Below are 14,110 nucleotides of genomic sequence, written 5' to 3' on the forward strand. Positions count from 1 at the left end.
ATCTGAGCTGGACATTTGCATGCTGAGGGCTTGTCAAACTGACTTCTTCTCACAAAGTTTTCCAGAGGTGATTTGGCTTTAGGGTGCCCAGCCTGGCGTGGCTGCCAGGCACCTGGTTTTCAAAAGGGACTGACCATACACACTTCACCCACCAACACCTGAAAACCCCTCTCCTAAATGGCTTCCCTCCATCATGATCTCAGCAGCCTAAAGAGAGCAGCCAGAAATGTTTTCCAAAAATAACGTCAGCTACTTTCAGAGTTTCAGGATTTGTAAATGCTTCTGTGATTGACCTCAGACTTCCTCAAAAATTCTCCAAGGGGAAACAGCTCTTACAGATCACAAGGAAAGGAATTATTTTTTCTTTTTTTTTTTTTTTTTTTTTTCAGATATTCAGAGGGGATGTCCAAATGATTCCTCTTCTGGGAGCTGCCTTGATTTTTTTTAATGAGGAAATTTTCCATCATATAATTTGGTAGAATTATGTCATTCTAGCTGCCTCTGCTTGTCCTGAAAATGACAAAATACACTAAGAAGAGATGCTGGTTCTACGCAATGAGTGTTTTCATGAGGAGTTACACGTGTAACGCTACAGAAATACAGTTTGTGCTGCTCAATCATGCTGTAAATTCCTGCTCCAAGTCACAGCATCCTCGTGGTGTTACAGCCTGGGGGCTTAAATGTGGTTTCAGAAATGCCACCGCGTACAGCCAGCCTTTGCACAGACACTGTTCTGTTAGAGCTGCAGAGAGAAGGTTGTGAGGGGGTTTCAGGAGGCTGACAAATCCTTTCCCTGGCTGTTTTGTCACTCGAGAGAGATATTCCTTCAGTGCTGATTTTGATGTCCTCAATGTTGACCCACAGTGCCCCACGATCAACCTTATTTCTGTTCAGATCAGCACAGAGGGGGGAAAAAAGAAGAAAACAAGGGAGGCGAGGTGCTACCAGTTCAGGCGGTTGCAGCAATGGGAGTGACCAAACAGAGTGAACGGGAGGAGCACCAGCTCCTCCCATGCAGGGATTTTCCCTGTGAGAGGGAACTTCAAGATAAGTCGTCTGGGGGATTCCCCAGTCTGCCTCCAGAAATATCACTCTAGAAGCCGTAGCAGTCTCACTCTGCTCTCGCAGCCCATCCTGTGAAGAGGCACGCTGCTGCTGCTGCTGCTCTGTGATTTGAAGCAGCAAAAGCCATGTCTTTGGCAGTCTACACTCTGCTCATCATTCTCTGCAATGGTAAGTGGGGAGCCTCGAATTTTTCATTCTGTTTTTTTCACATTTATTGTGTGGGGATATGTTTGGGGAAGGCGGGAAGGATTACCTAGGCAATCTCTTTTAATGGTGATGTGTACCTGTGCTTTGCAGTTTGGTGCTTGATCCGTGGGGCTTCCGTGGTGGTGCCAGATGTTGCTGTGAGATGTGCTGAAGAAGCGCTGCTGCCCTGTAAAGCTCTTCGGGACTCCTCTGTCACCTACCAGGCAGTGTCTTGGTATAAAGTAAGAAAAAACCTAATTTACTTGAGCAGTCTGCTTTGCTTTCCTACCTGATAGGGGCTTGTCTTGTACAAAACGAGTTATTTTATGAAGAGGCATCCTCCTGTCAGTGCAGCAGAGATAAGGCAGCAGGGAAAGCATTTGAGCTGATCACGGAGAACAGGCGTTTTCCATGTCACTGTAGACAGACTGTTTGAGCGTGATCCTTGAATTGCTCTTGGCTTGCTTTTCTAGCAAACTATTTCTGGTCTCCAGGGATGAGAATTCAGGTCTTTCCCCATGTACAGCCTGCCAAATACCACTCCGAAGAGGAGTCTTTCCAGGATTTTTGTTCGGAATAAAAATTGGTATTTAAACCGTGCAATGTCAGTGATGCTGTTCCTTGGTTAGTCTCCCCTCAAGCAGGAGCTGATTTGTTTTCTTCGAAATAGAAGAACTGAACAAACATTTGCTATTCTTTAGGAAGATTTAGCTAGTGGGGATGGGCATAAGGGCAGGGTATGCAGAAGGCAGATGGAGAACTAGAAATGGGACTCTTTGCAGTCACCAAGTAAAAGTGACATCTTGGCTGCCCTAGTTCAGAATTCCCATCTCCAAAGCAGGAGAACCATGCTGACCGGCTCTTTGCAGGGGGGCTACAAGGATCAGTCAGCTTATGAGCAGAAAGTTCAATGCTTTCAAGGTGAAATTTCTCATAGAAAGAGAGGCAGAGTTGCCCAGTGGTTGAAGAAGTGGCTGTTGACTTGCTGTATGGCACTGTGTATTTGCATCTCAGTGCATCGTTTTGGCTTAACAGTGTGAGCCAAATTAACAGGAAACAAAAGGAAGGTTTTGTTCTCCCCTGTTCCTCACTCCCAGCCATGCTCTCCAAGGGCCAGTCCTGGTGGTCCTCTGGTTGTCTGTCAAGTCAGCTCGCTGTTTGTTGTTCTAATAGTGGAAAAATCAATCCGTGAATAAAGATTTTGTGGGTTACAGAGTTGAATTACTTTCCCATGTGATGGGAGAGCAGTGGAAAAGAAAAAACCCCTGTTTTTGGTGGGCGAAAACTGTTAATTTATCTCTGCCAGAACATAAAGCCACAACCTTGGCTTCCCCAGTAGTTTGGTCAGATATAGTTTTAAAATTATTCCCTGTGGTGAACTAACAAACAGCATTCTTAGATAGGGCTGCTGTGGTTGAAACCTGCAACGCATCTGAATTTCAGTGCTGGTACAACAATGAGCATCTGCCTACTGACTAGATGACAACTGCAACCCAAAGGTACCTAATTCTGAAAGAGTTGTTTTGAACATACGGCTACCAGCCCATCAGCAAGTGCAGCATCTATAGCCCCCTTCTTTTTCCAAAATGCATGGGTGGGAGATACAGAGGAGAGAATAATGCATTTGGTTGAACAAAATTATGGGAGCTGGGACAAGAGTCAACTTATTCTTTTTTTTGCTTTCTGCTTCAAAGGCTGGGTAAGGACATGTATTTTCCATACAGATACACGCTGATTATTTAAAGCCCCATGTTTCCCATGGAGTCCAGGCAGGGCAGGGAGCTCACTGCAGGCAAACCCTGCAGTCTGGTGGAGCTGGTGGAGTAAAAAAAAAAGGGTGGCGGAGGAGAAAACAGAGAGGTTGACTAGATCCCTGAAAATCCTCCCCCAAACCAGTGTTGGAAGTCAACAAAAACAAAAACAGTTTCAGCAGGCTGAAGTGTGGGGATCCTCCAGAAGCTTGTCCTCCTGAGTTCAGTGCCATCCGGAAGGGCTGGGCAGCAAACAGGAGCCAAAAGCCGTTGCCCTGATGCAAGTGTGCAAGAAAACCCTGCAGATGCAATTCTGTGTTGTCTTGTAGCTCTTTGCAGTCCCACCTGGGCCCAAAATGACTGCACATGCAGGGGAGGGTGATATTTGATGATGCCTTTTGTGCGTCCCCTTTTCTCGACAGCCCTCATTCGTGCCGCTTCCCTTTGCCACGGCACCTGCCCTGCCCTGTCCCACTGATCTTCTCTCCATCCATGGTCTTCTCACTCTTCCTGCTTTATCCGTTTCACTTGAGAAAAGACTGTTTTTGCAGTGTCCAACATGACAGGACCTTATTCTCTGTTGGCACTTCAGAAACTACAAGAAGTAACAAAATCTAGCTGTCTTCAGCCCTTGCCACCATCCTCTGGGGCTGATAACACCAACCATGGTGCCGCAATCTTCTGGTTACTCATCCCAGGAGAGAAGTGGGAAGTGGGGACAGGCAGTTAATGTCACTCTTGGAGGTGTTAGCCCAAGCCACACTCGCAGCCGTATTAGGAAAAGCACAGCCCCAAAGCCAAAAAAAGGAAAAAGTGATTTAGGCTCAGAGGTTTGTGCTGAAGAAGCAATACTTTTACTAGATAAACAGGCAGCAGCTTGAACTATTCCCCTCTCCTCTCCCTGGGTTGGCTGTGTGCTGCTGTCCCCATCCAACCCTCCAAAAGGTGGGTGGGGGTATGGTGGAGTGTGACTGGGCTACCCAACGCGGAGAATTACGCTGTTATTTAAAAAACAGCTACTGGAGGATTAATCAATAAACACCCCTATACCCCCAAAGGTCTAATTAAAAGGTAATTCCAACAAACGGTATGGAATTTCAGACTGTAAAGTTCAAGCAGCTGTTAGGCTAAATCTCATGTATGAGGTCACTTTGAACCGTGCAGTAAATGCGAGCAATTAACCTTTGCTTCTGCTGCTTGAAAAAAAAAAAAAAATGACGGGGACAACATTACGGTGCTGCATGTGCAGCTGTTTGTGCAGGGTGGATGCTCTGCAAACTGTCCCCTCCTTCCTACCCGCACCTCTGCATGCTCTGGCCAATTAAAGGGGGCTTTTAATTAGTTTGCTATGATCTGCTTAAAAAAAAAAAAAAAAGGATGCTATTTAAAAGTACTTGATTTTTTCAGTTTTGTATGGAGAAATAATTGTTTAAATAAGTTAATATTCTGGTGTCAAAATCCTTCTGGATGTAAAAAGGAAGGGTTCCTTTCAACAGCTCCTTTCACCATGTGGCCATGAGAAAATTCGTGAGTTTTCATAGCGATGGTACCCTTTAAAGGAGGTCCGTTTTAAGGAGCGCTGGGCAACTTCCATGCCATAAAACCGTGTATGAGCAGTGTGGAAGTTTGCCAACTTGAAAAATTGAAAAATTGGTTATTTTTACAAAAAAACCCAAACACTGGGAATTGTGTATGAAAATATTGAATCTCTGTGGCCCACCCATGAAACAAGAAGCTGGGTAATGAAACTTGACTTACCTTTCTGCCTCATAGGGCTACTGAAAACTGAACAGTTTCTCTTTGTGTGGTACATTGAAAACGAGAACCTTTTTATAAAACCTCATAATTATCACTTCATATCCAGTTTGAAAACCAAGTTGAAACTCACACGCATGAAGTCCCAGTGGATATTTCGCTATTTGTTCATATGATAGCCAGGAAAGTCTTAATCTAAAACAAATCGTGAGGAAGAGGAAAGATGGCTGTACTTCAGTGGACAGAAGTCTGTTAACTTTATAGCACTTCCCTGAAAATATAAAATTGTGGCAGATTTAGAGGGGGAAGTCATATTGCAAAATAAGTATAAATCTTAGAGACATTTTACATTAATCACACCTTCCTTCAAAGGAAATTACTTTTGCTAAATGTGCATAGCTATTATCTATTAGTGTAGGTAAATAGTTGCTAAATTACTTCTGTCTAATTTCTAACATACCTGAAGAAATGCAGTGAAATGCTCCTCAGACATCTATTCGGCTCCAAGTAGCTCCAACACATTGATGATTTAAACAAGAAGGGAGCAGTGGAAATTATTTCATAACAAAAACAATTCTCTTGCCTGATATGAGCTAGCACTGGATGGCCCTAGCTAAGGAAAAAAAAAAAAAAAAAAGAAAAAAAAAAAAAAGAGGCTGTGTGAGTGAGTCAGAGGGCTTTTCCAGCTGGCTCATGTGTCACATGCAGTTCCTTCGCTGTTGTTTTGGGGCTGGGTTTTGGTTTTTCTTTTCTTCTTTTTTGCTTCCCCTCTAAAGCACCGTCAGAGTTCACTCACATGTGCCCACAATTTATATCTGTTTTTTTTCAAATTTAACATTAGTATCTACATGATACTGTATAGGAACCATATGGATGCACCTTCAGCACTAATCAAATGTGAAAGTGCTTTTGTGCTGAAAAATACACCTATTAAGCAGTTTCAGCTCAGTTGTGATTCATTATATGTTGGCTATCAGCCATGGCCAGAATTCTAGATATTTTGCATCAGAAAATTAAGTCCTTCTGGCTGTATATAGTTTTTGAGATCTCTTTAGCAGTCAGAAATTTCAACTTGGCCATTATTCCCGGTGTAATTTTAAACAAAACCATTTTTACAATCATCCCACTCTCAGAAGAAAATAAATTAATGTTAATACATTCCACCTTTCAACTGACATGAGTTTTGGACTTGAACCATTTTTTCTGAAATAAAAATTCACTTTTATGGGAAAACTGGATTATATTGGCACTTTAGTTTACCTTGGAGCCAATGTACCACCTTAGCCTGGGAAAAGCTCGATGAGAAAAGGTATTTAATGAGAGCAGAGAACACAAATTAACAATTGTTTGCTCTCACATGTACCTGATAAGTTTTAATTGATTAGTTGAGTGTAAAGTACTACAGCATGTGTAAATTGCCTTTCTTTAGTGGAACTATCGTGTTAATGCTGTAGCAGTTTTCAAAACTGCAGCTAAAACTCAGCCAGCTAGGACCGAGAAAAGTGGTCCTCCTTCTTCTTCCACCTTGTTTTTAGTTCTCTGAAAAAGAAATATTTGCCGAAGAGCACTTAAATTTTGGAGGCCTTATTATTCTAATTATTTCTTGTAATTCGTCCATTCAGAGAACAGAAATGTATCAGCTCAGTCGTATTTTCCATCAAACCTATCCCATTTTAATTTCCACTCTATCATCACCACTACTCTTACCAAAAAGCTCCAGGCTAGGAGAAACTTAACAGGAATCAGTCAATTGACTAGAGAATACATGTGGGAAAATCACAACCTCATTAGACCAAGTGTTTCCAAGCTTTTGGGAATTCGAATAACTTTGAATTAAACTCACTAAAATAAGGCAACTAGAGCTGGTTGCTCAGGGCTGTGTCCAGGGTTTTGAATATTTCCAGGGATGGAGACTCCCCACCCTCTCTGGGCAGCCCATTCCGGTGTTCAACCACCCCCACAGTAAAAAAAGGGGTTTTTTATGTTTAAGTGGAGTTTCCTGAATTTCAGTTTGTGCCTATTACCTCTTGTCTTGTCTCTGGAGGCCACTGAGAAGAGTCTGGCTTCAGCTTCTTTTTCCTCCTGGCAATCAGGTACTGATTGATAAGATGCTCCTGAACCTGGTCTCCTCGAGGATGAACAGTCCTGGCTCTCACAGCCTCTCCTCATATGTCAGATGCTTTGTAGCCCCTTGCTGGACTGCCTCCAGTAGGTCCATGTCTCTTGTGTACTGGGAAGCCCAGAACTGGACTCAGTATTGCAGGTGTGTCTCACCAGTGCTGAGCAGAGGGGCAGAATCACCTCCCTTGACCTGCTGGAGATGCTCTGCCGAGTGCAGCCCAGGAGGCTGCTGGGCTTCTTTGCCACAAGGGCTCATTGCTGGCTTATGGCCAAGCTGCTGTCCACCAGGACACCACGGCCTTTCCAGCAGGTTGGCCCCAGCCTGTTCTGGTGCTGGGGGTTACTCTTCCGCAGGGGCAGGACTTGGTGTTTCTATTTGCTGAACTTCATGAGGTTCCGCTCAGCCCATGTTCCCAGCCTGTTGAGGTCCCTCAGGATGGCAGCACGACCCTGTGGCATATCAGCCACTCCTCAGATTTACGTGTCATCTGCAAACTTGCTGAGCACCTCTCTGTCCCAGTGTCCAGGTCATTAATGAAGGTGCTGGACAGTGTCAGCCCATGGGGGTGGCATGTCCTGTCATTGCTGTGGAGGGGATGGAAAACACCAGAGTTAGCTGCTGGCTGATTTCTGAAAAAAGCCCGTCACAAATGTTGCCACTGGCCCGTGTATATGTCACAATAAACATAAAACCCTCACATTTCTTTTGTTGTGTAATTTCCTTAATGGGTAGTTTTATGCAGATGATAGGCGGAATGATGCTGCCAGCCTGCAGGTCCCCAAGCAAAAGTCTTGCTTCAGTAACCCCCAGCATGGCAACGAGACTCTTTTTTATGCAAACAGATTCTGTAGCATTCCTAAAAAAATCCCCGCACGAATCATGATTTGCCTTTTGAATTTGGGTAAAGCCATTAACAGCAAGCATGGGAGGAGGAAAAGACCACCTCCCTTTCCTCCTCCCCTTGGCGGTGGGGAGCAGGGGGGGCTGGCGTGCTGCAAGTCGCTTGCCGGCACCGCGGAAGGGAAATGAAATGCAAACGAAATGCGGGTGGAAAATATTTTGTCGCTGATTAAAGAAGAAGATGGTTCCTACACAAGTGGATTGCTGCCACCGACAGCACTCGCTTCAATCCCTCTAAGCTCATGTGGAATTAATTAGGTAAAACCCCTGGCAGTTACCTTGGGCTGTGGTATCACCTGAAGGACCCTTGGCGTGAATTAGTGGTGGATTATCATAGGAGCTTGAGCTGCAAAATGATCTGTCTGGTGAGAGTCTGCCAAGCAATTCACAGGAGGTGGCAAATGAAGTGGCATTTTCGTAATTTTAATTAGGTTTGAGGGGAAAAGAGGTTAGCTGGAATAGAGCAGGAGGCAGCATGATGACCTTACCGAACATCTCATGGACTTGCTTTTACACAGCTGGGATACGGGGACACACTCTGCAAATCTGCTCAGATGTTTCCTTGCTACTTAGAGAATTTTAAAAGGGGGGGCGGGGAGGGGTGTGGTGTGGTGTTTTGTTTTTTTTTTTTTTTTAAATAAGGTAATAGGAGATAAAATTGCAGTGGAAAAAGGCTTGTTTCAGGCATCGAAGTGCTGCTGTGCCCTCTGAGCAGGGATGTAGAGGCTGGGAAGATGCCACCAGGTGTCTCTGCAGCCTAAAAAATGTGGGGAGGCTGCTGGGGACTGCGGCACTGCCGTGTCTCTGGGCAAGGGGGGATCGGATGGGGGAGGAGCCCTGCAAACCCCAAATTAAACCCATGCGTATGAACTGTTCCTCCTCCTCCCCAAATGCAAAGGTTTGCGACCCCCAGCCAGATTGTGAGTGGTTTCTCCACAAGTGAGGGAACCAGATTGGGCCACAAAGTTAATTTTTCTTTTATTTTGGGGAAAGGCATGTTGTTAGTGCAGCTCCATGGACCGTGCTTTCTTTCAGAGCTCTGACTTGCTTGTCTCCAGGGTCACTGTCACTGTACCTGTAGCAGCAACTATGCTTACATTGAGCACCTCAGAAAGCTTCAGAGGCAATCATCAGTCCTATCTCTGTGTCCCCATAAGATAGGGGAGTTAAATCATTTACCAGAGATCTCACTGGGAATAAGTGCATGGTCAGGGTTAGGATACACAGACTTAATTTACTTCTCCCTTATCCTAGCAGTGGTGATTGCAATTGCATACAGAAAGATCAGTGTTTTTTGACTCCCAGGTCTCAGCCATAAGAAGCAGAGCACCATTTACCACCCGAGACAGCAATTATTTATGCTACCAATGAATTTACAAAAAAAAAAAAAAAAAGAAAAAAAAGACTAATTTTCTGTGTGCAGCTCAGACCTCCTCTCTGCATTTTAGGGCAATGCAAGGGACAGCCAAGCTGGTTCTCTTCATTGCCCTGTGGGCAGTTGGAAATTTCACTGAGGAAGGGAGTGGGAAGGGAAGGGAGGGTGGCAAAAATTAGATCTGATGGAGGTCAACTCGATCCACTTAACTGCTATTGACCCACGTGTAACCAGAACTGAGCCCAGCCTGAGTACTGGAATTCCTCCGGCCACATCTCTGATGATGTGCAGGGCCTGAAAGGAGCCCTGTAGCACCCTGAAGTCCCTATAGCCTGAAAAACCACTTCTTGTCTCATAGGTGTTTGGGGTTGAGAGTAATAAGAAAGAGAAGCCAGGGTAAATTTGCTAGGGGATTAAGAGGAAGAAGGTACTTTCTTCCCTCTTTGCTGGCTAAAGTGTGGAAAGCCCCAGGGAATTCCTGCTCCGTGTTTCAGTTGATGTGCTAAAAAGCCCCCACCTTTCTGAGAAAGGATCTTTACAGTTATGAAAATCTCGTGCTTTACACTGATTCCCCAGTTCCTGAAAAGTTCCCCCGTTTGCAGCTTGTTTTACACCACCTTAAGGCTGTGAAAGTAGCAAAGTATGATGGAGCATCAAGCCTGTATTTGTCTCCAGATTCCCGCATACACTTTCTTTATGTAAATACGGGAAAGGAAAAACAGGTACTCCTGGCCTCAGTATGAGAAAATTGTGTTAATTTTAATAACTGGCAGTGTAACTGCGATACCCCGATGCAGTAGCTATGCTGACAGAAAGTAAGTGTCGACATGCAGCCCAAAAATGTGTCTATTAAAATAAAGTAATAATAATAAAAAAGCCTTGGCTTACATTAGTTATAGGTTTGGCTGAAGAGCTGAGCCTTGGACTGTACGAGCCAGGTCTGGCTCTGCTGGTCCACAGAAAGACTGAATTCATTCCTCGGGAAACCTTCCTGGAGGGTACGCTGCCTCGAATCCCAGGGAGCAAAGTCAATGAATAAAAATGGACACGGGCTAATTCAAACCCTTCTCCCATCTTTCAGATCAAGTTAGGGATTTCTCTCTTCTTTGCGGTTCCCAGCCAATTGTCATTTTCAGTGCATCCCATCGCCCCGCAGTACAAACTGTTCTGGGAATACGCTTCATTCCTCCAGCAGCCTCTCAGCAATGCCAAGGAATGCAGCTCTTCTGGTTACAATTAAGAAATTCAACATACAAATGCTCCCCAAGCGCACCAGAACCTGCTCGTGACCTTCACGCAACCGAATCTGAAGGAGTCAAAGCGAATTTTTTTGTTCTTTGGTTCCAATAAAGAGCAGAGGGGAGGGGAGAGGGGGAAGCCCCCCGTTCCTCTGGAGAGGCACCACTGTTTCAGGGGTCAGCTGCACAGAAATTGGCACTGCAGGGTCGCTGGGACGAGGCCAGCCTGTCCTGCCAGGCGTGCCTGCTGGGTGGGCAGGTTTCATTCCCGTCACTGCAGTGTGCTGGCAGTGCTGGAGCCTACCTGCCTGCTGCCACGCTTGCCTGGGGACCTCTGGTCCCCAAAGCCACCGCGGAGCATCTGGGTAGGGCTGCCTCTTGCTGCCTCAGCTCCATCCCCGTGGAGCGTCTCTGTTTGAACTCCCGTGGGACTTCTGCAGAGACACTTCTACTGCTGCCTTTTATCACATTACATCTCTACCAGGATTGTGTCCAGGTGAGGCAGATTAAGAAGCTATTACAGAATAGCTCTATAGAAGCTATTTATAAATATAGTGTCTATTCAAGCAAAAAACCAAGAATTTTTTGGTTGTGAACATGAACGTATTAGATGCTTTTGAGGTCCCGCCCTCGCCTCTCTTCAGCCTCTGCATTTTCAGCTGTAAGCTGGCTTTAAAGCCCTCTTTACCCCTCAAACTCAGGATGACACTGTTGCCCAAGACAAGAAATATCTTTGTGTTTTCCAGATGTCTGGAGATGGTGAAGGAATAGCATGGAAAGTCCTTGATGTGGAATCTCATTACCCAAAAGAACTCGGGGGGTCCCTGGAGCTCTCCAACGACACCTTCTTTTCACTGAGGATTAAAAACACGACCAGGCGAAGCAGCGGGACGTATAAGTGCACTTTGGGGGAACAGAGTGGAGAACGCAATCTGAGCGGCACGGTCACGTTAGAAGTAACAGGTACAGTATAGACCCTTCACTGTCCTATGCCCCACGTGGCATTTCGTGAAGGCAAAAGTTTAAAAATATTTTACAAATGCCAGGACAATAAAACACCTCACTTTACATTTCAGGTTGTCCTGGAACAGAAGATGAAAAATTAAAAAAATACAAAGCCGAGCTTTTCATGCTGACTTGCCTTGGGATTTTTTACTTGCTGCTCATCATTTTTACCTGTGTAAGTAGTTCTCTTTCTCATAAACAAACCAACCAAAACCAACAAAAAAAAGCCCACTCGTTTTCTCTGTTAGCATCACCTTAACACAGCAGGTCAGAAGTTGGTGTTCATAATTTATGACCAAATCCTTTAAATACTCACACAGTATTTTCAAAGCCAGAGGAAACTTGGGTGAATGAGGAACACACGATGGAGTGCCAAAGAGCTAAAACATTTCGCTGCACCCTGATGTAACTCAAACCAGACAGTTATTTTCCTGCACCCTGCTGCCCATTTCTGCTTCTGGTTACTCTGAGTGCAAGCTACTCTTCAGTTTAAGGGTCTTTGGTACTTGTGAACAGCATTTGCCCGAGATGGAGGCACAAGCCCCTGGGATCCCTTCCCCACCTGTGCCATTGCTTTGTGTGGACAAATTCAAGTCCACCCATTTTTTGCCTCATCTTCCATACCTGTAAATTGGTGACAACCCCATTTCAGATGGGCATTTTTTGCAAAGGTCTGTCTTTCTTGTTAAACAAACTTTAAAAAATCACAGAATCATAAAAAAGTTTGAGTTGGAAGGGACCATGGAGGTCATCTAGTCCAACCCCCCTGCAGTGAGCAGGGACAAGATCCTTGGAAAAGAACCTCCTTGGGGCTTTATCCATCCCCTTAACACTGGCTGGTAGTTCTGGGAAGGGTGGGGAGAGGATGTCTTTGGGAAGCACACTTCACAGAAGCAAAACCATGCTTTGTCTGCGGCAGTGGTGAAGTCACCCCCTTGTTCCGAGGTCTGTGCCTCTGGGCTTAGAGGGAGCATGAGCCACGGGTACGGTGCAACACTGGCTGCATTTCTAATCAAAACTAATGCCAGCCTTTTGGGAGGTCAGATTTAACTTCTGTTGCCTATTTCCTATCTGCCTGCTTGTTTTGCTCCTCAGCAGATGAATCATAACTGTTGATTGGAGAATATCTAATTAGCTGCAGCTAAATGTAGCTTTTCATGTACCTTCAGGGAGCAATTAAATTTATGCCTGTCTCTTTGTTAGATTGACAATCCTGCCAGTAATTTGTGCCATTCAGACTAAAGTTTGACAAGCTAAATCTTGTAGGAATTTGTTAGGATGAAAGTATGAAAGCAAGGATATCATTCAGAAGAGACAGATGCCCCTGTTCTGCTCAGTGTCCTGAAAGAATTTCAGATCTCTACAGAAACCTCTCCTTCCTATACGTTAAAAAAAAAAATAATAAAAAAAAAAATTTGCAGCTTTGGTGGTGCAAAGAAAAGCAGAGCCATACAGTGAAGATAACCACTCTGGTGGAATTACATGTATCTGACTCTTGGGTGAGGTCCAGTCTCAGGTATCAGCCTACCTGTCATCAACGTTTAATACTGCCCTGATCTCACAAGTGGCTTTCATTATTTAAAACGCCTGTTAAGTTCTTACAGGTTGCCTTGTCCTCTCCTCTACTGGGGATTGTGCCTAATCTCCCCTAAACTCGACAGCGACATTAAGACTGATGTCTGGACTGGGGCTTTACTTCTTTGACAACTTGATGAAAATATTTTGGGCACTGGACTATATTGAAGGCAGGTGGAAACACACTTGCAAGAGCTTGATGCAGACGCAAACCTCTTTATATGAAAACTTGACATAAACTGCTGGTGGCAAACCAATGGAAAAGGTATAATGTATGGTTAGCAAGGAGAAAAGGCAACACTTTTACACTTTTAAAAAAAATTGCCCTTCGTAGGAAAAAAAGTACCCTTTCATAGGAACACTCAGTTTTAATCTTTCCTTTCTATTTTCTGTTTTAGACGTGTCTAAGAAAAGAGAGTATGTCTCCCAATAATCAAAAAACCAGTCCAGATATGAAACACATGCTCACCCTCATCAACGTCCATGAAATGACAACTTTCCAGGATTTAAATGGCAAAAGCGCTTGCAAAAACGGGCTTACTTCAAGTTCTGTCTAAGTTGATGTTGATGGCACTGTGGGCTCATCAGTGAATACGACACAAGCTGGATGGCAGAGTGGTACGGAGAGGAAATAAATGGTAATATATGGCCTCTTCAGAACAGCCTGAAAGAATAGCTAACCTGTCAGTGATCTGCTTGCACTGGACAAGCCTTCGAAAAGCACTGCTATGCACTTTTGGGAGTTAGGCAGCTAATACCATTACAGCTACACAACAGTGCGACGATGCTGTTACAAAGTTGATACCAAGTTTATTTCACTCTTCCTGTTGTGAGCAAGAACACTCCTGTGATATGAAGACCAGGTTATAAGGAGGTTGTGGCAGAGCAAAGCTGGGTGATTAAGCTCCTCACTGAACTAATAGCTCTCATCTTTCAAAAGTGAACACAAGGGGTATGGCAGTATGAAAAGCTAAGAGTGCAGGGCTGTCTCTGCCCCGAGCCTGATTGTGGATGGAGTTCCTTCACTGCAAGTGGGACGTAACTTGTCATGTGATGTTCAAGTAAGCCCAAGAGGTAACCTCATGCTCTTGTCCTGGATGGATCAAATCAACATTTTAAAATCTCAAGAATGACAGAC

At 44.6% G+C, this 14,110-nt stretch overlaps 1 protein-coding gene across 1 annotated transcript; it reads left to right on the top strand.

The window, feature by feature from the left end:
* Nucleotides 1-1,190: 1,190 nt before the first annotated feature.
* CD83 (CD83 molecule) lies at nucleotides 1,191-13,529 on the top strand. The gene is made up of 5 exons (XM_010079555.1): nucleotides 1,191-1,233; nucleotides 1,363-1,493; nucleotides 11,139-11,355; nucleotides 11,469-11,572; nucleotides 13,371-13,529. The coding sequence occupies exons 1-5, from the start codon at nucleotides 1,191-1,193 to the stop codon at nucleotides 13,527-13,529; spliced, it is 654 nt and encodes a 217-aa protein (XP_010077857.1).
* Nucleotides 13,530-14,110: the final 581 nt, after the last annotated feature.

This window comes from Pterocles gutturalis, unplaced genomic scaffold (assembly GCF_000699245.1).
Source record: "Pterocles gutturalis isolate BGI_N339 unplaced genomic scaffold, ASM69924v1 scaffold11279, whole genome shotgun sequence".
Lineage (NCBI taxonomy): Eukaryota > Metazoa > Chordata > Aves > Pterocliformes > Pteroclidae > Pterocles > Pterocles gutturalis.

Excerpts from the sequence above, each read along its gene's own strand:
- CD83 (XM_010079555.1), top strand. The coding sequence starts at position 1,191 with ATGTCTTTGGCAGTCTACACTCTGCTCATCATTCTCTGCAATG. Across the intron at positions 1,234-1,362 it reads GCTCATCATTCTCTGCAATG|TTTGGTGCTTGATCCGTGGG; the intron begins GTAAGTGGGGAG and ends TGTGCTTTGCAG. Across the intron at positions 11,356-11,468 it reads GGTCACGTTAGAAGTAACAG|GTTGTCCTGGAACAGAAGAT; the intron begins GTACAGTATAGA and ends TTTACATTTCAG.